We start from the raw sequence: 20737 nt of genomic DNA on the forward strand, positions 1-20737 counted from the left end.
CAGTCTTGATTTATGCTTTGTAATAACAAGAGTATAATGCTTAATCAAAGGTCTAAAAGATGAAGGCTTATGTTTAGAAATTATTTTGCAGGTTTTTCCAGTCTTATGAGCTTTCATATCCCAAACCCCATCTGTTTCCCAAGCAAGCTGTTTGACAAGGATAACTGCATTGATGGTGAGAAGCATCTTAGATTAAAACTTGCTGTGAATGAAGAAACTACTGCTTTTGTCAGAAACCTACTTTTGTACAAAATAGTAAGTCGGACAATTTAAAGACATCCCGGTACACCTTTAACCTCTCCATTTACACCAACCATCACTCGCTATGCACGGAAGCTGTCAAGCACTGCGAGTAGATAGACAGCTCCGCTTACCCAATGAGAGATGAGATCTGATGGCGGTCACCCAATGGCGATTAAGTGGGCGGGACCACAAGTCTCCACGCACAAGCGGAGGAGGTGTTCCTGGCGGCCATCTTTGATGCGAGAAGTGATTGTTTGGCGAATAGAAATAATAGGAAATAAAAATATAGCGTGAAAAGTTGTGGAATTGTAGCGGAACTGAAGGGGATATTAAGAGGGAAAGTAAAACTCAGGAAAATCAGGTAAAACATCCCCTACAACGTGGGAGCGTAACTCCAATTACATGCTGCTTTTTTCCTTTCCAATTTGTATCCCAGCCAAAAAAAAAAAAAAAAAAAAAGCTCGAGCCGGTCGCGTTTACTACAGGCTCGCGAGCTGCTTGCTGGAATTGAGCTTTCTAACTCATCTAAAGTGTTAATATTATCGTATCAGTGTCTCGTCACGTAAAAAAAAGTAGTGAATGCGAATGAAGTTGGATAAGAGCCTAGAAAAGAAGCCACATGCATGCAAAGACAGTGGCAGTCTCTGGTTTCATATCGCTGAAATATTATTTAGTACCGTTTAAAACCGAGCTTGCTCCAAATGAGCTGGTATCACCAGGACTGTGAGATCTGGGGTTTTAGGTTTACTTTAAACTGTAAACATAACCGATGAAGGATCAGCTCGAGAATTGCCAGCTGTTGTGTTTGCACGCGCTACATTGTTGCGAGAACTCAATGGACGCGCGCGACTGTGTCAGAGAATTTTGATTGACATGCAGCTGTCATTCTCTCTGTTTATATGATAAGAAATGCTGCTGAATGAATGTCACGTTTCTATACAATATTAGGTTTCTGCTTCAGTCACACTATTGTCATAGTCATTATAATATAGTCATTATTGAAGTGCATGGATGGATGGAATAATGTGTTTCTTCATTGTGGCAAATGAAGCAATGCATCTTGCTCAGCTGTGTTTGGACAGTGATCCCTTTAGTTAGAAATCTGCCTGATAAAATGAATGCTTCATTTTGATTTCTGCTGTTTCATCATTCAATTTGGCATATTTTTCCTGTCACTGTTGTCTACACCTTTCAAGTTTGTGAATCGGATGTTTTTACTGACCATGACCCAAAGCAGGACCAACGTTTTTTTTTACTGAGATATTGCAGTATTTGTTATAAATTATTTTTCTGTGCACATCATTATTATTTTTTATTATTAATGTGCCCTTAACTTCCCGTCCCTCTTATGACAACATATCTTCTCTGATGAAGTGTTTACTGGCGTGAGAGTGGGACAACCTGTCACTCACATGACAATTCCCAATTCCCAATGGACAAAATCAAGCCCACCCTACATTTTTTTTCTTGTTCAAGAAGCCGTTTTACTCAAATATTCGTCACAATAGGAAAGACTACCACAGCTTTTGTTTCATGCCGAATTGAAATCAAAAGCCATATATGTGGAAATTTCTTTATGAATCCATTTATTCTATACTAGCCTTGACGGTGCAGTACCAGAAAGATTTGTGTAAACGCTGATATTCCTTTAAAAGGGCCGAAAGGAGCTATTTAATCATTTATACATGTAGGCTTCAAAGTATGCTTCTTGCTGTCACGTGCCTTTACATCAGGAGCTTTATTATTTACTGAAGAAATAGACGAAAACCGTCATTTAAAGCACCAGGTCTTATTTGCAATCTCAGCTTTTTATTGATCTTTCATTTTAAAAGCATTGTAAGTATTGTACACTTTTAGAAGAAAAGGTTCCGATGATTTTATGGATTATGTTTTAATTCATTAATTTTGTTAAATTTGTCATTTTATTAATTAAACAGCTCATAAACATATTTTATCACTAGAAAAAGTGAAATAACCTGTTTACCATGAAAATATTATGCCGTCTTTAAAGATATTTTTCCTTATTTAGAACCTTTTGGCATAGAGTTCTTTTTAAATGGATCCAAGAAGCCTCTTTGAACCTTTTTTTTCTAAGTACATGCTGCTTGTGTTGAGCGAAACCCTTGAGCTTTCTGAATCTAATAAACACGGATTACATGTCTGCATCCATGGAAGTCTCTACTATGTGAGATGTGCGAAGAATAGATTAATGCATTCTCTAAATTTAGACTGAGATCACACATCTTTATATTTCCCACCGGCATACTTGTGTGCATCCCAAATGTGTGCTTTGAATGTGCATTGGTATATATTTGACCAGACATGCCTGTCTACACACACTGATAAACATATGATTTCTTTACTTTTTTACCATGCAACTGGATCTAAACTCAACGGTTCAGATTTTGTTTTATTGTAGAGATGTTTACAGACATATCTGTAAAATTATAGCAAACTCTCCAATATAAGGGCTTAGTTGTCTCGTGTAGATAAGCAGAACTGTTCAATTGCCCTTTGCGTTGGAGGTATTTTTTATTAAAATGTTTATTAAAAACGTGTAAAAGCGTTAAAATACGTTCTCCTTTTCCAGTTTAATGTGCAGAAACAACTCTAATTGTAAGCAATTCATAGGTTGACTTCCAAAGAGTGTGTAAACACTGTGTCTTTGTGCCGCTTTCCAAACATTGACACCATTTTATGCCATCCAATGACGTCGGATTTGTCTCTCTGTTTTCTGTACAATTATTTGCAAAAACTATTATTTATTTCTGCCATGCTATTATATTATTATCTACCTAAAATCCTGGACTTTTCTATCGAACCATAATAATATTTTATGTAATATACACATATTGCTATTTGCACTTCTGGTAAGATGCTAACTGCATTTCATTGTCTTTGTACTAGTACTCTGTACAATGACAATACAGTTGTATCTAATCCAATCTATTCTAATAATTATTTTCCATGCAGGTTTATCATTATAAACCATTATAAACGCCATAAAACCCTGCCCCAAATGGCAAACATAAACAAACTATGGTTGATTTTCTTAACATTTAAATTAAATATGGTTCTCACTGCAGCTTGTGAAAGTGAAATACACCAATTACTAAAGGGAAAAAGAGTAATTTTGCATTTTTATATTCAAGCCAAACCTGTCCAGCCTTCCACAGCAATCTCAAGAGTCGGTTTGTGTGTTTGTAATTTTCGTCACTGTGCCATTACAGTAATTACACTAATAGTTCAGGGAAAAAAACATAATTATAAAATAGGCCATCCGTCTAAAAGGCTTGTGTTCTTTATTTGGACATCTGGCTTTGAAGCACATTATAATGTGTCTTGTTTCTTACAAATCCAGTCATTCGTAAAGGGATTATGTAGGGCTCCAGACTGCAACCCAATGTTTTCCTGCCGGTGCAACTAAATTTTGTTAAAGGTTGCACTGGTGCCACCACCACGTTGTCCAACTGATTAGAGCTGCCATTTCTATTGCATATGAGAAACGAAAGCGGATCAAAACTGCGCTACTCGTTTGAGCTGCGCATCGCGGACCGTTTATCAGCTCGGAGCCTCGGACCAATAATAGACAGTGCAGCGCAAGCTCAAAACAGGTTTATTAAGCGACAGCGTTATTACACAGCACTGGGAGATCCAGTGAGAAAGTGTTTGAATTTGGGGCAGAATTCTTTGTCATAAACCATAGATAGACATAGATAAACCAGCGCTGACGTGGAAACCAGGAGAAACATTGTGCCATGAATGAACAAGTTATAGAAGGCTTTTCTTTCTACATATCACCAACATTCACCATGGATTTCAAGTAGTAACGCTAACTGTAACCATGGTATTGTGGCAGATATAGTCGAATGTTTTTACATTATTCATTTCAGGGTTCGTACAACCTTTTGAGAGTGAAATTCAAGTACTTAAAGTACTTGCTTCACTCTTTTTCCAGCACTTCAAAGCTTGAAATATTATCAAGTTTAAATGTTATTTTTGATGTGATGACCATAAACATTATTTGTTCATCCTTCAAAGATTGTCCCCGTGGATTTAGTTTTAGACATTATGAAATCACTGTTATAAAATATCAAATCATCAAGAATTAATTTTTTGTTAAAGTGTGGCCGTTTTTTTTTTATACTGATTAAGTAGGAAAAGTCACAGTGTCATAAAAACAAACTTTTCTTAAAGTTGCCATTGAATTACACAGAAAGCAAGCAAGTGAAGTTTTAATCACTTATGATGCTATAAAATAACAATGGTGCATTTAATAAAAGTAGAAGATTTACAATTTTTAGTTTTTTTGTAAATAAAGTTTTTAATAAGAGATAATGTTATCTGCATCTGAACTCAGTGCTTTACTGTCAAATGTGCATTTCCAAAAAATAAACATGTAGCCTTATATTATTAGTAACTGCACTTATTAATGCATAACAATAGTAATTTTATGATTCAATTACCGTTGATTAAAAATCGCAATCACTGCTCTCAAATGTTAGTCTGGAGCCCTGCTATGCTAGTTGATTTACCATGAATGAAGAGCTACTGTACTCATTTTCTCTTCTATTTCTTTCAGTAGATGAAGGCATGAAGAAAACATCATAGTCAGGAAGTCATGGCTGATAAAAGAAAACTTCAAGGTAATGGGCAATATATGTTTAATGGTCTTCTTGGAAGATATCTTTATGCAGCTTAGTTTGAAGAGAATGCTACATGAATAGCTTACATTATTTAGCATATTTGTGCTGTATCAACCCCATGTTTGCATGTGTGTCTCTGAGAATGCGGCCTGGTCTCACCCCATCCCATCATGTACTGAAGGTTTGCTCCTCTCTCTTCAGGCGAAATAGACAGATGTTTGAAAAAAGTTGCAGAAGGGGTAGAGCAGTTTGAGGACATTTGGAAAAAGGTAAGAGACGACTACAGCACTTTTTGTACAGCTCATTAAATCATGTTAATTATATTTTAGATGCATTCTCAGTGATTTTTGCTGTTTTAAGAATAATATTTTACAACAGATTCAAATTGGGTAGTGAACTTAGATGGGGCTGATTAATGTATAAATACACTACCATTGAAAAGTTAATAAAAAAGATTTTTTTTTTTTTTTTCAGCAAGAACACACTAAATTGACCAAAAGTGGCAGTAAAGACATTTATATAATGTTACATAATATATTTCTATTTCAAATAAAAGCTGTTCTTTACAACTTTCTGTTCGTCACGGAATCCTAACAAAAAGCATCACAACTGTTTTCAACATTGACAATAATTAGAAATGTTTCTTGACCATTAAATCAGCATGTTAGAATGATTTCTGAAGGATCATGTGACATTGAAGACTGGAGTAATGATGCTGAAAATTCAACCTTGCTCAGCATTTATATTAAACCACAATGAGCAAACTCAATCTCCCACAATGAACAAATGTAATAATCAATGATATATAAGAAATTTCAGAATATAAAGAGTTTTGAAGAAAGTACACCTGCATTTGTTCTGCTCATGCTTCTTGAGTGAGGCCCAATGTATAGAATATGCAATGCATAGAGTTTTCAACATATTATTGAAATTTACAATCACCTTCTTATGATTCAAACCAAGTAGAATCCTTTAAAATGAACTTATAAATAATTTATATGTTTGTGATTTATTTCCCCCTTTCAGCTCCACAATGCAGCCAACGCAAACCAAAAAGAAAAATATGAGTCTGACCTCAAAAAAGAGATTAAAAAATTACAGGTGAGAACATTTTGTTGATATCAAACTGCACTTTTTGGCCATAGGTGAATCAAATGCATTATTGAAATATTGAACTGCTTTTCATTTCATTTGTAATACAATTGGCTTGTTTCACTGCTCATGGTGTGTTTGGCTTTATTGGTAACCATGAGGACAAGCACTACCCATGCCGAGGGTCATGTATGCGCGTGTCCTGTGCTTGGCGGCACAGGACGAGTCGGCATGCTTGATTTCAGGTGTCCAGCTCAATTTTCTTTCATTCTTTCTTTATGCATGCTCTTTCTGTTTCTGTCTGCATTGCTTCTGCAGCGCCTTCGTGACCAGATTAAGACATGGGTCGCCTCCAATGAGATCAAAGACAAAAGACAGCTAGTAGAGAATCGCAAACTCATTGAGACGGTGAGTCTGTTTAAATCTAACAAAACGACTTGATGCTAATAAATAATGCCAGATTTAACACGTTTGAACAACTTAAATCAGTTTATTTTATTGGATGAAGTACATTAGCAATGTTGTCAGTAAGGTGAAACCTTTGCGATTTGAACTTTGAGACCTTTTTGTAAATAAATAAATAATCAATTATTTATAGATACTAAATCCAAATAAGACCAATAAATCCAAATTCTGAAACATAATACGGAGAAAAGTGCTCAGCTTTGGCACACGGTAAAACAAAATGTTGTACGTAGTTTTGACCGTGATTTTATGATTTTTTGTTTTTAACAGCAAATGGAGCGGTTTAAAATTGTGGAACGGGAAACCAAAACGAAAGCATACTCTAAAGAGGGACTCGGCCTTGCTCTGAAAGTCGATCCTGCACAGAAAGAGAAAGAAGAGATCGGGCAGTGGCTAACGGTAAGAACGGCGGTGTGAACAAAATCGATATGGATCGATGCATCGATCAAACGTCTAATCAATGCCATCACGTAAAATATCAATATGAGGTACCTTTATTTTGACACTCTCCACATCCTCACGCAACGTCCGCGAAAGCATGCATTTTCGTTTACTCACAATACTGTCTGCCTGTGTGTCAGATTGCGAATGCGATGCAGCAACAAAGCGTTGCAGCAGACGCAGAAAACTTTGTGCCTGCTGTCGGACAAAAATCGTGGGTTTGGAAACGTTTTGTATTTGCGAAAACAGATGGGCAGGCAAAGAAAACAGCTTTATTTTTGTATTTTTTATATTCATTTATTTTTTACTTATTTATTTAACTAAAGTACCTCAGTGATTTGCACATTTTGGCACATAAGACTGGAAGACATTGACTGCTGCCATCATAAGCTTGACTGATTTTATGTGACCCCCCCACCCCTCCACCCCCTTTTTTTCTTTTTCTTTATTTATAAAAACTAATGTGTAATTTTGTTGTTGTTGTAAATGTCCCAATTTGGAGAGGGTGTGCAATTTCCAAAGAGTTTAATTAAACATTTATATTATATATTTTGGTTAATAAAAATGTAACTGGTTTTGTAAACTTTGCACATATTATCCAAATATCGACAAATCAATTGATATAGCCCTGAATTAATATCGCATCATGATGAACTGTCCGATTTACACCCCTAGTGTGAAGTCACTGCGAATTGTTTGCACCCATTTGACTCCTGTAATGTGGAAAAGTAGGACTGACCTAGATTTCTTTAGATTTTTTTGTTTGTTTTTTTACTAACATGCACCAATAAATAATTCACAATAAGACAAGAAATGTGCATCAAGAAAGTAATTAGGATTTGTTTTGATTTCATGTTAACTTGACACATATTCCTGTCATTCTGAAAAGCATTTGTGTCTTGACACAATATGATAAAACATTAGGATTATTTTAGATGCCAAATGCCTTGTTTTTAATGTAGATGATAGTAGGCGGCTTCTGTCAGGGGAGGAGTGAAAAAACAGCAGCTGGACTCCCACTTCTTGTAGCGGTACATCTACTGTATATATGATGTACTGTATGTATGATACATACATCTACTGTATGTATGCAAAGGCAAATATTGTGATTGCATTCTTGGTTGCCAGTAAAGTGGATGTATTTGATATGGATTGATGAACTAGTAATCCAGTGTAACTATTATTAAATTATACTCCAAGTAATCCACTGTATCTATTAGTGATCCACCGATAAGAAATGTTGGCCGATATACCATTAAGTTTAACCGATAATTCTTTATATTTGAAAGCCAATAACCGATATATTTGCCGATAAATCTAAATCCTAATTTATACATTTATTTAATTTGAGAGCCTGATTACAAAAACAAAAGGCTCACCATTAAAAGCCATGTCCCAAGCACACAATTTTAATGTTCTCAATATAATTTTATGTAGCCTATATATGACAGACTTAGCCTGGGAAAACCCAGACAAACTTCCGGCAAATTTAGATTTGCTCTGCAAGTAGTCTGGCAAAGAGCTCATTCAAGCCAATTTCTAATCCGTCCAAATCGAGGCACCAATCAGAAACGTTGAGGCGGGCTTTACACGATGACGATCGCTCTGATTGGTTTTAGGTCTATCCAATCCCAGAGGCATTTGAGCGACGTCCGTTGGTGAAGCGCACCAACTTTTAAATGCATTATTATATTCAAATTGCAAACACATGAGGACAGTCTCCATGAAAGACCCACTGGCCGATGAACGTGCTACTACATTTCTCTCCGAAACGGTAGGAAATTAAATGTGATTTAATAGAGGATTTTAACTGTGACAAGATGATTGACAGGGCAGTTTACATGACAGGATGCACGCGACAGATCCGTCCGATAAAGATGACGAAGTAGTATGTCCCAAAGCTTGCCTACTTTTTTGCTACACATTCAAAAGTAAATACCTTTTCTTCACAAAAAGAGTACATACTTTTATGGCGTAGTGTAACTTAGGTGAATTGGGACGCAGCATATGGCTTTACACGATGACGATCGCTCTGATTGGTTTTAGGTCTATCCAATTGCGCCCAGAGGCATTTGAGCGACGTCCGTTGGTGACGCCCCTTTGGAAATGAGTTATTAATGAAGCTTTGCCAGACCATAACTCGGTTACTACTGAGAATAGTCTGGTTTTAACCAGGCTATGACAGACTTGCACATTGCGCTTAACTGTATTGTCCTTTTTTGAAGTGATTCCAATCATATTTCAAGCAATTCAAAACCATCATGGCGAATAGTGCGCATCTGAATTGTCTCAGCTGAAGGAAATAATTCATTATTTATTAGAATTTATATATTGGCCAAATTTTTTATTATCGGGCAGATAATGATAACATCAAAAATGAACATATATCGGCCGATATCGATATGGTGGCCAATATATCGTGCATCCCTAGTATCTATTATTAAGTTCTACTACAATCTGGATCTTTTCCATCCATTTTTAGTTTAATAAGACATGAGTTCAGCAGTATGTTAAAGTTCTGAACTGTGACCTCAGTTAAAGTGCGTTTACATTAGCGAGATTTCACGAAATGTCCATTGTCAATATTGTAGCTATGTATGAAGCACAGCTCATACTAAAGTCAAACCAAGCAGTCTGCAAGCAATCTGTGTGGGTAAATCTTTCACTCTTGCGTGAAATCCCTGATTGTGTGGATTGTTATTGAACTTACTTGATTTCACCCAAGAAAATTCATCAAACAGCGTTAAATGTGACCTTAAGTCATTTCCCATCATTCTTTTTGTGTGCATAGTCTTTGGAAAGCCGCTGTAACGCCTGGTTCTGAAAGCTGCGTCCATCTCACTGTCGTGAGCGTATTTTGGCAAACAATTGCATGAAGTTACAGAGAGCTTTTCAACTCACTATTCTGCAAAAAACATGCACATCTCAACTGTTGCTCTGTTTGCATCATTTGCTAATGTCATCTACTTCTGCTTTGTACCTTGGTTTCCCTAGAACACGATAGACACGTTGAACATGCAAGTGGACCAGTTTGAGAGCGAGGTTGAATCGCTTTCTGTCCTAACCAAGAAAAAGAAAGGAGACAAAGAGGTCAGTTAAATTTCCTCCTGCTTTTTTTATTCTCATCCTTTTCGTCTTTTACAATGCAACTGTTTGATCTGGGATTGTTTAGCCTAATAATAACATTTCTGGGCTGGAAACAAAGAGATTGTTGATTCAAACCCAGCAATGGGTGAACCATGAATGATGACACTTATTGGGTGATAGGCCTTTCTGTAATTCACTTTGGATAAAAGTGTTAGCTAAATGACAAATTAATTAGTGATTATTGATGCCAAAGATATTTACTGTGTACTTCACCGCTCAAATTTCAATTATTTATTTATTTTTAATGAAAACATTAATAATGCAAACACATCTTGACTGTATCAAATGGTAATACTCTAGTACCTAATGATTTTCATATTCATGTACCATAGTATTTACTATGTCTCCAGGGTACTTAACAGAATATTATGGGATTACCATGATGCATATCCAAAAATAAAATAAAAATGGTGCTAATGGTAATACCATTTTGTTAGTGACCATATACAAGACATTTCCAGCAGTTTCACTCGTTCTGTTAAAGTGACTGCTCATTCACATCAGAATTCTATATTTTTTCCATGCTGTGATGCTGTGACCTCAGAAGCAGGATCGGATCGAGGAACTGAAACGATTGATCGAGAGGCATCGGTATCACATACTCATGCTGGAAACCATCCTTCGAATGCTGGACAATGACTCGATAGATGTGGATTCCATCCGCAAGATTAAAGATGACGTTGAGTACTACCTTGATTCCTCTCAGGATCCAGACTTTGAGGAGAATGAGTTCATCTATGATGACCTTGATTTAGAGGAACTTCGTAAGTGTTTGGTGCACATGTCAGAATTCTGTTGTGTTTTTGTTTATTCTTAATTGTAACACTTTTTTTTTCTTTCTTCATTTTTCCTTCCTGTAGCCCAGCCACTTGGTACCACATCTCCAGCTGGTAACGCAGAGGACGAGATCTTCCAGCACTCCAGTTCCACACCAACCTCCACAACGTCATCTTCTCCCATACCTCCCTCTCCGGCTACTTGCACTACGGTGAGCATCAGACCTAAAGTTTAATCAGAGCTTGGGATGCACAATACATCAGTTCCATTCTGGTTATTGGCCAATAATAGAGGATTCTATGATGTTATTGATATTGGATATTTAATTGTGCATGCAAAATTTTTACATTTAGATTTACCTTTACATAGATACCTTTGTTGACATCTAAAATTCACACAAAAAATGTATAACACTGTTAAATGTAATTTTTAGCAAATCTTTATGAATTTTTCATAATGAACATCATAATGTTGTGATGCCTAAATTCACTTGTAGCATTTAAAATGTATTCATTTTAAAATAAAATAAAAATGAATGAATTATTAATTATAATAATAAAATTTAAAAATAATAAATAATAAAATTCAAGTGTGTTTTATTTATCAGTTATACGTCAGTAAATCTTTAAAAGCACCAAAAAAATTATTTTAAAGACTGTTAAATGTCATTTTTAGGAAATTAAAGAATGAATTTCACTTGTATCATTTAACTTAATTTTAAAAAAGAATTCAAATAAAAATAATTAATTTTGGAACTAAATTATTAATTATAACAAGATACATGTATTAATTGTATTTCTAATTATTTTTATTGTTTTATTTATTTATCGGTTATTGGTTGTAACATGAAAATAATTATCGAGTTATCAGTATCAGCCTGAATTTTAATATTGGTGCATCCCTAGTCAGAGCAACATATGACTTCTCAAACCTGCTTACCAGCAGACAAATTTATCCTATTGAAGTTTATGCAAGTTATCATGAAAATGTATTTGAATCTCATCATATTTCCCAAAAAAATAAATAAATTGCACATTCGATATACAGGACCCTGATTTGTTCATGGACAGATATTTTTCTTAACTTCTAAAACACTAAAAATTGTTTTCTCTGTGAATGCCATGGATGTGGATAGATAGGAATGTTGTAAAAAGCAGTTCAGTCATTTGTTTTGGTTTGTTTTTGTTCCATGTCATGTTCTCTTCATTTGTGCTGATAAGAATTCGGAAGATGATAAGAAAAGAGGTCGCTCGACAGACAGTGATATTAGTCAGGTGAGAAAAGATATGTAAAATCACTGTTCTAAAAGTCTTATGGTCCTTTCCAGTTTTGGCCTGACACTGAAAATCCTGTCATTGTGTTGCAGTCACCTATCAAGAACGGAAATCCATCTTCATCTCTGTCCTCCTCTTCCTCACTGTCATCCTCATCCTCGGGAGCCTCTTCAAGCTCCTTGATCTCATTGGCGACTGTCGCCATCAGCGGAAGCTTGGCATTAGGGGGCAGCAGCCTTTTAGGCAACATGGGCGGCCCCCTCCAGAACTCTGGCAGCTATAGTTCAGCAACACAGCAACAAACACAGCAATCCCAACAACAACAGCAGCACCAGCCCAAAACCTCAGTCTCCTCCCACTCCAGCACCAACTCTGCATCCTCCAACAACAGTATCCTACTTCCAACATCCAGGTCCACGTCACCACCCAACACCTGCACACCGGGTCCCCTGACTCCCAGCTCACAGAGCCAGCCTCCGTTGAGCACGGGTCTTTCCTCCAGTCTGGGTCTCGGGAAGGGCATGCCGGTGACGAGTAGCGCAAACCAGATGTCCGTTCTAGTCCTTTCAGGGATGCCGGCGTCCTTGAGTGGGTATTTGAGCGTATCCACCCCAGCGCCTTACGCGCAAGCGGCCGCCGCAGGTTGCATAGGCAGCGGGCTGTCAGCATCGATTGGAACGAATATTAGCAGTACAAACTCCAGTGGAGTCGTAACCTCAGTGGGGACTAACGGAAGTCTAGGCTCCACAAGCCTCTTGGGCTCAGGGCCTGGTGTTTTGGGTCTTGGGTCCTCACAGTCTGCTGTGGAGCCTTTACCTCTGCTAGCTCCCAGCCCTGTGGGAGGCACACTGATCTCAGGGAGCAACGTGGGAGTTATCGGTGGCAACGTGGGAGTTATCGGTGGCAACGTGGGAGTTATAGGTGGCAACGTGGGAGTTATCGGTGGCAACGTTGGAGTTATCGGTGGCAGTGTAGGGTCATCTGGGACAGGAAATGCAGCAGGAAGTGCCGCGCTACCGCGGCCCCCCAGTGGGCCGAAACAAAATGGTGGTACAAGTGAGTGCAGGATAACTGTCTGATTAGAAAAAAGTAATACATATGTTCTGAAACAGTATTGCATTATAAGAAGAAACTAAAATATTTATAATAAATACAAATTTTGTTCACATTTGTACTTGAATATCCCCACATCTTCCAGGTTATAGTGCTGTGGTATCAGATAGCACGTCAGACTCTGCCCTCAACAGTGCCAGCCAATCACAGACCAGCCAATCCTCATCCTTAAATTCCTCAACAAATCAGCCGTGAGTACTGGCACACTTACAACACTTTAGAAACCACTTCCCTGTTAAGAAGCTATGCCCTGGCAACCACCTACAACACCCTAGCATTGTGACACCTTTTTTGTGAGGTTGATATTCGATTAACAGACAACAAAGACAAGTAATATTCAGTCATATTAAAGATTTAACTGCACTATCGGATGAGAACAAAATTTGAACAGATTTGAGCTGAATAATGTCTTTTGTAGAGCTGCTTTACCGCTGAAATTGAATTTGTTTCATAATTGATGAATTTTACAATATTAACACTGTTAATTTCCTGTTTATTAATGTAAAGCTGCTTTGAAACAATCTGTATAAAGCGCTATATTAAATAAAAGAGTTCTGTGCAAGGGCAAACGCCACTTTTTAGATGGAAAACCTGCATTAAAACTAATATCACTACTTTCCGGGAAAAAAAACCCTTCTGAATTACATATCTATGTTATTCATAATTCAAACAATTTTCTATACGCTCTTCTCCCTCCTCTCAAAACAGTAAGGACAGTGGGTCCAGCCTTCTGGGGTCGATGACACTGCCGCCCAGCTCGCCCTCACCATCGTACAGCGAGAGTAAACCAAGCGGTGGCAGCCTGCTGAATGGCCCTCTCTCATACACACAGGCTGCCGACACCATCAAGGTCAGTCACAACATTTGCTCATACTCAGCAACAATGTGTGTTTGATGTGTGGGCCTGAAGGCAAAGTCTACATTGCTGTTGCCCGATAGTGCTTTGCAAAGATTAGATGAGGAAACAGGCAGAGAAATTACTCTTTTAATTATTGCTCATCACCTGAGTGCAGCAAGAAGTTTAGATAAAATAAAAGGTGTTGAGAGCCTGGGTTGTTAGATGTGAAGACACGTATGCTACCGTTTAGAAGTTTTTTTTGAAGGAAACATACTTTTATTCTGCAAGGATGCATTAAATTGATCTAAAATGATAGTAAAGACATTTATAATGCTACACAAGATTTCTACTCAAATAAATGCTGTTCTTTTAAACTTTCTATTCAAAGGCTCCTAAAAAAAATGTATCACTGTTTCCCAAAAATATTAAGCAGCACAACAACATTGATAATAATAAGAAATGTTTCTTGAGCACCAGATCAGCATATTAGAACGATTTCTGAATGATCATGTGACAGTGAAAACTGGATTAATGATGCTTTAAATTCAGCTCTGCCATCACAGAAATAAATTACATTTTACAATATATCAAAATAAAGATATAAATAAAATATAAAGAGGGTTATTTTAAATTGTAATAATATTTCACAGTTGTTTTGTTCAAAATTCAGCCTTGGTTAGCATAAGAAACTTCATACCAACCCCAAACGATTGAACAATAGTGCCATTAGAAGTTTGGTACCATTCCGAGCATTATTAGTGGGGTAATTTACGAGATACAACCTTGGATCCATTAGCGCCTGCATTAAGCCATTCGGCTGATATCTCTAAATAAGCTCTAACTTTAATAATGTTGGACCAAGGGAAAAAAGCTTCTGGGGGGGTGTTTGGCTCGAGGTCATGGTGCAAAGGGCCCTAGGTTGAAATTACTCTGAACCATCCCTTTAAAGTCTGTGTAGATTAGATGGTAAGCAAACACTTAGTTCTTGTAATTAACTTGTTGGATGCAGGAGAAATGGGCAGGAATTAGGGCTGCACGTTTTCAAGTTTTTCATTAACCGTTAACCGAGGCCCTTAGCGGTTAATACTCGGTTAACCATAGTGTGCGCACCGCAACCCCGAGATAGGCGTAATTTGCGGGTGGGACATGTCCCCACCACTATTTTCTAAGGTCGATATTGTCCCCACCACTTTTGAAACATCTCGCGGCACGAATACCAATACAAATAAACAAAACATCTCCAGTTAACTAGCAGAGCATTCATTTCGTTCGTTTTTTTTTTTAGGCGATCTAGAGCTGAAATGTTTTGTTTTTTAAATCAAGTGATCAAAGTGCTCGTTGCCGCTGCGATCGAGAAGGGTCTTGTAAAACGTGCTGAGGTATAATTAATTCGTGGCCACGAAACAATTCACCTGAATATTCACCAATTCACACAAAAAAAAAAAAAAAGGAATAAAAAGCTGTACGAGAATAGTCGGCCTTCACTGAAGAGCTATCTTCACAGGTAAGAAAAACAGTTTAATAATTATTATTAATTCGTGGCCACGAAATAATTCACCTGAATATTCACCAATTCACAAAAAATAGGTCTTTAGCATTCACTAATTAATAGTATCAAACTGTTTTTGGCCACGTTGTAATTCGTTAAATCAAAATGAGGGAGGGAATTAGTTCAACGTGTCCACGATTTATTAAAATGAGGGAACAAATAAGTCGTCGTAACAACTAATTATTTAGATCAGTGGACAGGGCGCATATAAGAACAAACAGTGAGAGAGCCCCGGCCGCGCGCGCGCGCACTCTCACCGCCTTCAAACAACACGAGCGCCGCTGCATTGCTCTCTCCCTCGCGCATATCAACACAATAGTAAAAGGTCGGAAGACCGATTGTGTTTTATAGATTAGTAGTTTGTTCATATAAAGTGTTTGATTAGCAAGTACATGTTTAGGAAATGCATAATACAAATTGTATGGGTTAATGTAACGGTAAACGGACTCAGCGGGTAAAACTGTTGTGATGACACTGCGCATGCGCGGGGTAAAACTGCTGGGGTAAAGCTGTGGCTCTGCGGCTCTGCAGACAGATATTATTGTGCTGCGATCAGTGGCGCGGATACTATGTTTGTTTCTGGCTCGCGCACAGCCTTCACTCTCGGACGCGCGCTTTCTTTGCCCGCTTCATATTAGAAAACTGGTCTAGCGGTCTCTGGTGGTGCAAAAATGTATTACAACTAAATTCAATGCACGCCATTGACGCCACTTAACCGAGCAAAATGTTTCACTCGGTTACGCAATTTTTAACGGTTAATCGGTTAACCATGGACACCCCTAGCAGGAATAAATATTTGAGTGACAGATTGTTATGGCAAGGTGACTGGGTCAGAGTATCTCTGAAACGGCAAGGCTTGTGGGTCGCTCCCGGTCAGCAGTGGTGAGAATTTACAAACAGTGGGCCGAGGAGGAACAAACTAAAAACCGGTGACAGCATCGGAGGCTATGCCGTCTGGTCCGAGCCAACAGAAGGTCTACTGTCTACACTAAATTTTAATGATGGTTATGAGAGGAATGTGTCACAACACACTTACAGACCACTCAGAGTGCCTATGATAACCGTTTTCCATCGTTGAAAGCGCCTACAATGGGCACGTGAGCGTCCAAACTGTTTCGTTTTCATCACATGGACGGTCGTGTGTGCACCATTCACCTAAGGAAGTGATGGCACTAGGATGCACAGTGAGATGGCGAAAAGCCGGTGGAGGGAGTGTGATGTTCTGAGCAATGTTCTGTTGGGAAACCCTGGGTCGAGCCATTCATGTGGACGTATAATTTCATATATGGTTTTCAGTGGAATTGTTAATCATCCCTAATTGTTTTGAGCACATGCTAGATCACTAAAGTCCACTTTTATTGACTGTTTTGACCAATGCGTTTTCCCCTCTGCATTCACTCTCTTCAGCCTCAGGAGCCTCTGAGTTCTCAAAAGTCGATGGTAGAGAGGGTCGCCCAGGGCTCAGGGTTAGAAGGAGAGCTGTCTGCGCTACATATCTCTAGTGGTAAGTATCAACAAGTACTCAACACTATAAGGTTATCTTGCCCCGTTCTCTGTTGTTGGTAACATTCTTTCTCTCACTGTCTTTCAGCTTCTCAATCTGTTCTTTCGGAGGTGAGCATCGCCCCTTCTTTGGGCGTGTGTCCACTGGGTCCCGTCCCCCTCTCCAAAGAGCAACTCTACCAGCAAGCCATGCAGGAGTCCGCCTGGACGCACATGCCTCACCCGTCCGACTCTGAGAGGATCAGGTGAGCGCACACCAACAAACACACACACAAATACGATTTTTTAGTATTCACTGATTCTGACAGCTGACTACACACATGCCTCAAAATCTAGGGAATTCCTGGAACCTTGTACTCCTATGTGACCATGTTTTGCATCAGTTTGTCATTTCTTTTTCTTGTATTCAATTCTAAAATATCTGATGCAATTTAATGATATTTTGGGACATTGCCGAATGAAAAATATTTGGCCCTTTAAACAGCCATAGCGCTCATTATTGCACAAGACATCTCATGAAATCTGCTTTCATATAACTAACAATGGATTTAATAAAAAATAAAATATAATTTGTATTTCTACATGTCACTTTAAATAGTAACAAGTTTCATGAGATCATTTGTTTGAGCATCCTGATCAGCCACATTGATTCATTCGATGGTTTAATTATTTAAAAAGAGGTTTATTTAATTTGACACATTATTTGATTGATTTACCAATATGTTCCTATTGATACACTTACTTGTGTTGTTATTTCCATTTGTATTAAGTCTTATTTTGCATACATGTGTTTCTTTTAAAAAGTAGAAACAATTACTTATATTTATTTTTTCAGGTACCTATTTTTTGAATCACTTAATTTTGAATTCTTAGGTTCTCCGTATTAAATCCACACAAAAATCTCATCCTATCCCTTTTGAGTTGATCAGGGTTCTTTGACTTGCAAACTTGTTTCGATTGAATACTCACTTAATCATTTACTCTTTTATTGGACACACAGGCAGTACCTGATGAGGAACCCCTGCCCGACGCTGCCTTTTCACCACCAGATGCCACCTACCCACTCTGACACTGTGGAGTTCTACCAGAGACTGTCTACAGAGACCCTCTTCTTCATCTTTTACTACTTAGAGGTGTGTGTGTTTGTGTGTGTGTCTGCACATTTATAGTTAACACCCTCAGTGAAGCCCCAGTAACTGCAAACAGGTTGTTTTGTCTTTTAGTAAGCACATATGACTTGCATTTGATTGAAAGATAGAGGTACTATTGATCTCTGAGTGGGATTTCAGCATTACGGTCAGATTACAGGCCCTTTTTATTGGCGTATTTCTGGTAAATGACAGATTGTTCCTTACCACTCCCTAGGGTACAAAAGCGCAGTATCTAGCAGCCAAGGCCTTGAAAAAACAGTCATGGCGGTTCCATACAAAGTACATGATGTGGTTCCAGAGGCACGAGGAGCCCAAGACCATCACTGATGAGTTTGAGCAAGTGAGTCACACTATTGCTGTATTCTGATTCTGGGACCCCTGGTCCCATTTTTATCATATTTTGGCCAAGAACCGCTAACTTATACAGGAATTCGTCTCACCAATATGTTGACTAAAGTTCATTTTATGTACCAACTTGAGGTGTGTAAATCTTAAATTGTTGTATTTCTGGTTTATTAACAGTGTTAATTAAAGTATATTAAAATAGAAAAATATTATTTTAAACTGTAATAATATTTCTATTTTTTCTGTATTTTTGATCAAATAAATGCTGGCTTGATTAGCATAAGACTTCTTTCAAAAACATTAAAAATAGTAACATTTCCGAACTTTTGACTGGTTATATATCTTCTGTGGGAGTCTCAGGACCAAATAATGCTCGTCCAATCATTGCATTCGGTCTATTAATCAAAGTATTTTGAAAAAGTGTATTACAGTGGCTTCCACAAAAATATTCAGCTCACAACTGTTTTGTCAAGCATAATAGACTTTATATTTTTATTTTTTATTCCATCTTACTGACCCCAACCTTTTAAACGGCAGTGTATATGTGAATACAGTGCTGGGTAGATTACTTATAAATTATAGTCAGTTACTAATTTCAAATTACATAATGAAAATTGTAATAGTAATGTAATCGATATTATCTAAATCTTTTAAAGAATTTTAAAACGTAATATAATTACAAGTACTTCATATTGGAATCTTAATACCCAGCACTGTGTGAATATAACCCAAAAAATTGTAATTTGTAACTGAATGGTTCGTTATTTCCATCTTTCTACAGGGAACATATATCTACTTTGACTACGAGAAATGGGGCCAGAGGAAAAAGGAAGGATTTACATTTGAGTACAGGTACCTTGAAGACCGGGACCTTCAGTGACGGATGGTCAACTAGAACGGAGGACTACTGTCGACATTCCGAATTGAATCAACACACACATGTACACTCTCTTTCATTCACTGGGGAGGAGACCCAGATGCACATGCGAGGCTGTTTTATGTCTCGCTGGTGCATAATGCATCTGAAGCCCCTCCCACTCTTTACAATCCTCCCGCCCACCAGCCGAGTTCTTTGTGACTCCGCCCTCTCATTCAATCAGACTTACCGCTGGTAAATCACCCCGTTCTGAGAACTTTATGGAGCATTTTTGCGCCAGAGAAGAAGTTGAAAGAACATTCACTCTATCAGCAAGATGACAATAAACTCAAATCATTGTGGAGGAATTATTTAGCCATGGCTAATTGCGTAAAACACTGAAGTTCTGCTATATTGATAACCTAAATCCAAACTAGTCCTCTGAGCTACAGCTGTGTTGTTCAGCAAATGATTAGTTTAAAGTAAACATCAGCAATTAAATTCTTATGCACAACCATTTCAATCTTGCATATATCTGTCCACCCAAGCCATAACAACTGCTGTTTTCTCTTAGGAAGCTTGATTTTGGGGTAGTTACACCCCTGTCTTGTAAGCTCTGATTAAACCACAGCTATTAATAAGCTTGCAAGTGTGTGTCCCAAACTCTAATATTGATATTCATAATCGTTCTATCACTCTGGCACCAAATAATGAGTCTGAATGAGTCTCTTGCCAGCTCGAGCACACTATTTTTGTTTGTAGACAACAAACAGGAGGCCAAGTACACGCCACTCAGATCAGGTTTGTGACTCTCATCAAAAAAAAAATAAAGTTATTTTATAGAGGGCTTTTTTGGACTCAGAAAGGGAATAATGAATATGTTCATTTACTAGGGTAAATGTACTTCTCCGGTTGAAATTCGCTGTGAATTTTTGAAAGAGTTTCAGTAGACTTGCATGTCTTACAGTTTTCACTCAAACGTCACCGTTTCATTTCGCAATGACATTTTGTTCCCCTTATTTGTTTGTGCTGTATAAATTAGCAACCACTGAATTCATTTAATGAGAAAAAACATGCTGTAGAGAGGATTGTGGTCAGTCATTTTTAAATTTCTTTACAATTCAGCAAGAATCGGGCATTAAATACCCAACCTTATAAAATGCGTACGCACACAACCTTGTTTTAATCGTAACGTTTATCTTTCTCGATGAGCGTGTGGAAGAGAGCAGAAATGTGAATTATGATTATATATATATATTTTTTCCTAACTGGAAAAGTGTTGTACAGAACATTTGTT

At 37.7% G+C, this 20737-nt stretch overlaps 2 protein-coding genes across 5 annotated transcripts in view; one reads left to right on the plus strand and one right to left on the minus strand.

Moving 5' to 3' along the window:
- The window catches only part of LOC307163494 (formyl peptide receptor 2-like), a 322109-nt gene that overhangs the window by 173961 nt on the left and 127411 nt on the right, over positions 1–20737 (minus strand). The window lies entirely within an intron of this gene.
- cnot3b (CCR4-NOT transcription complex, subunit 3b) lies at positions 442–19867 on the plus strand. 3 transcript variants are annotated; one of them, XM_079879530.1, is made up of 18 exons: positions 442–604; positions 4826–4889; positions 5091–5158; positions 5916–5990; positions 6300–6389; positions 6717–6845; positions 9882–9977; positions 10579–10798; positions 10895–11022; positions 12032–12085; positions 12178–13141; positions 13284–13389; positions 13907–14048; positions 16993–17089; positions 17177–17333; positions 18089–18221; positions 18454–18579; positions 19366–19867. In XM_079879530.1, the coding sequence occupies exons 2-18, from the start codon at positions 4865–4867 to the stop codon at positions 19462–19464; spliced, it is 2709 nt and encodes a 902-aa protein (XP_079735656.1). In that variant the 5' UTR covers positions 442–604; positions 4826–4864; the 3' UTR covers positions 19465–19867. The 3 variants fall into 3 exon arrangements, with proteins under 3 accessions (XP_079735656.1, XP_079735658.1, XP_079735657.1); XM_079879531.1 differs by having other exon boundaries at positions 450–604; positions 4829–4889; XM_079879532.1 differs by lacking the exon at positions 12032–12085 and having other exon boundaries at positions 12139–13141.

The sequence above is a fragment of the Squalius cephalus genome, assembly GCF_949319135.1.
Source record: "Squalius cephalus genome assembly, chromosome: 8".
NCBI classification, from domain to species: domain Eukaryota; kingdom Metazoa; phylum Chordata; class Actinopteri; order Cypriniformes; family Leuciscidae; genus Squalius; species Squalius cephalus.

Excerpts from the sequence above, each read along its gene's own strand:
- cnot3b (XM_079879530.1), top strand. The coding sequence starts at position 4,865 with ATGGCTGATAAAAGAAAACTTCAAG. Across the intron at positions 9,978-10,578 it reads AAAAGAAAGGAGACAAAGAG|AAGCAGGATCGGATCGAGGA; the intron begins GTCAGTTAAATT and ends CTGTGACCTCAG. Across the intron at positions 13,390-13,906 it reads AATTCCTCAACAAATCAGCC|TAAGGACAGTGGGTCCAGCC; the intron begins GTGAGTACTGGC and ends CTCTCAAAACAG.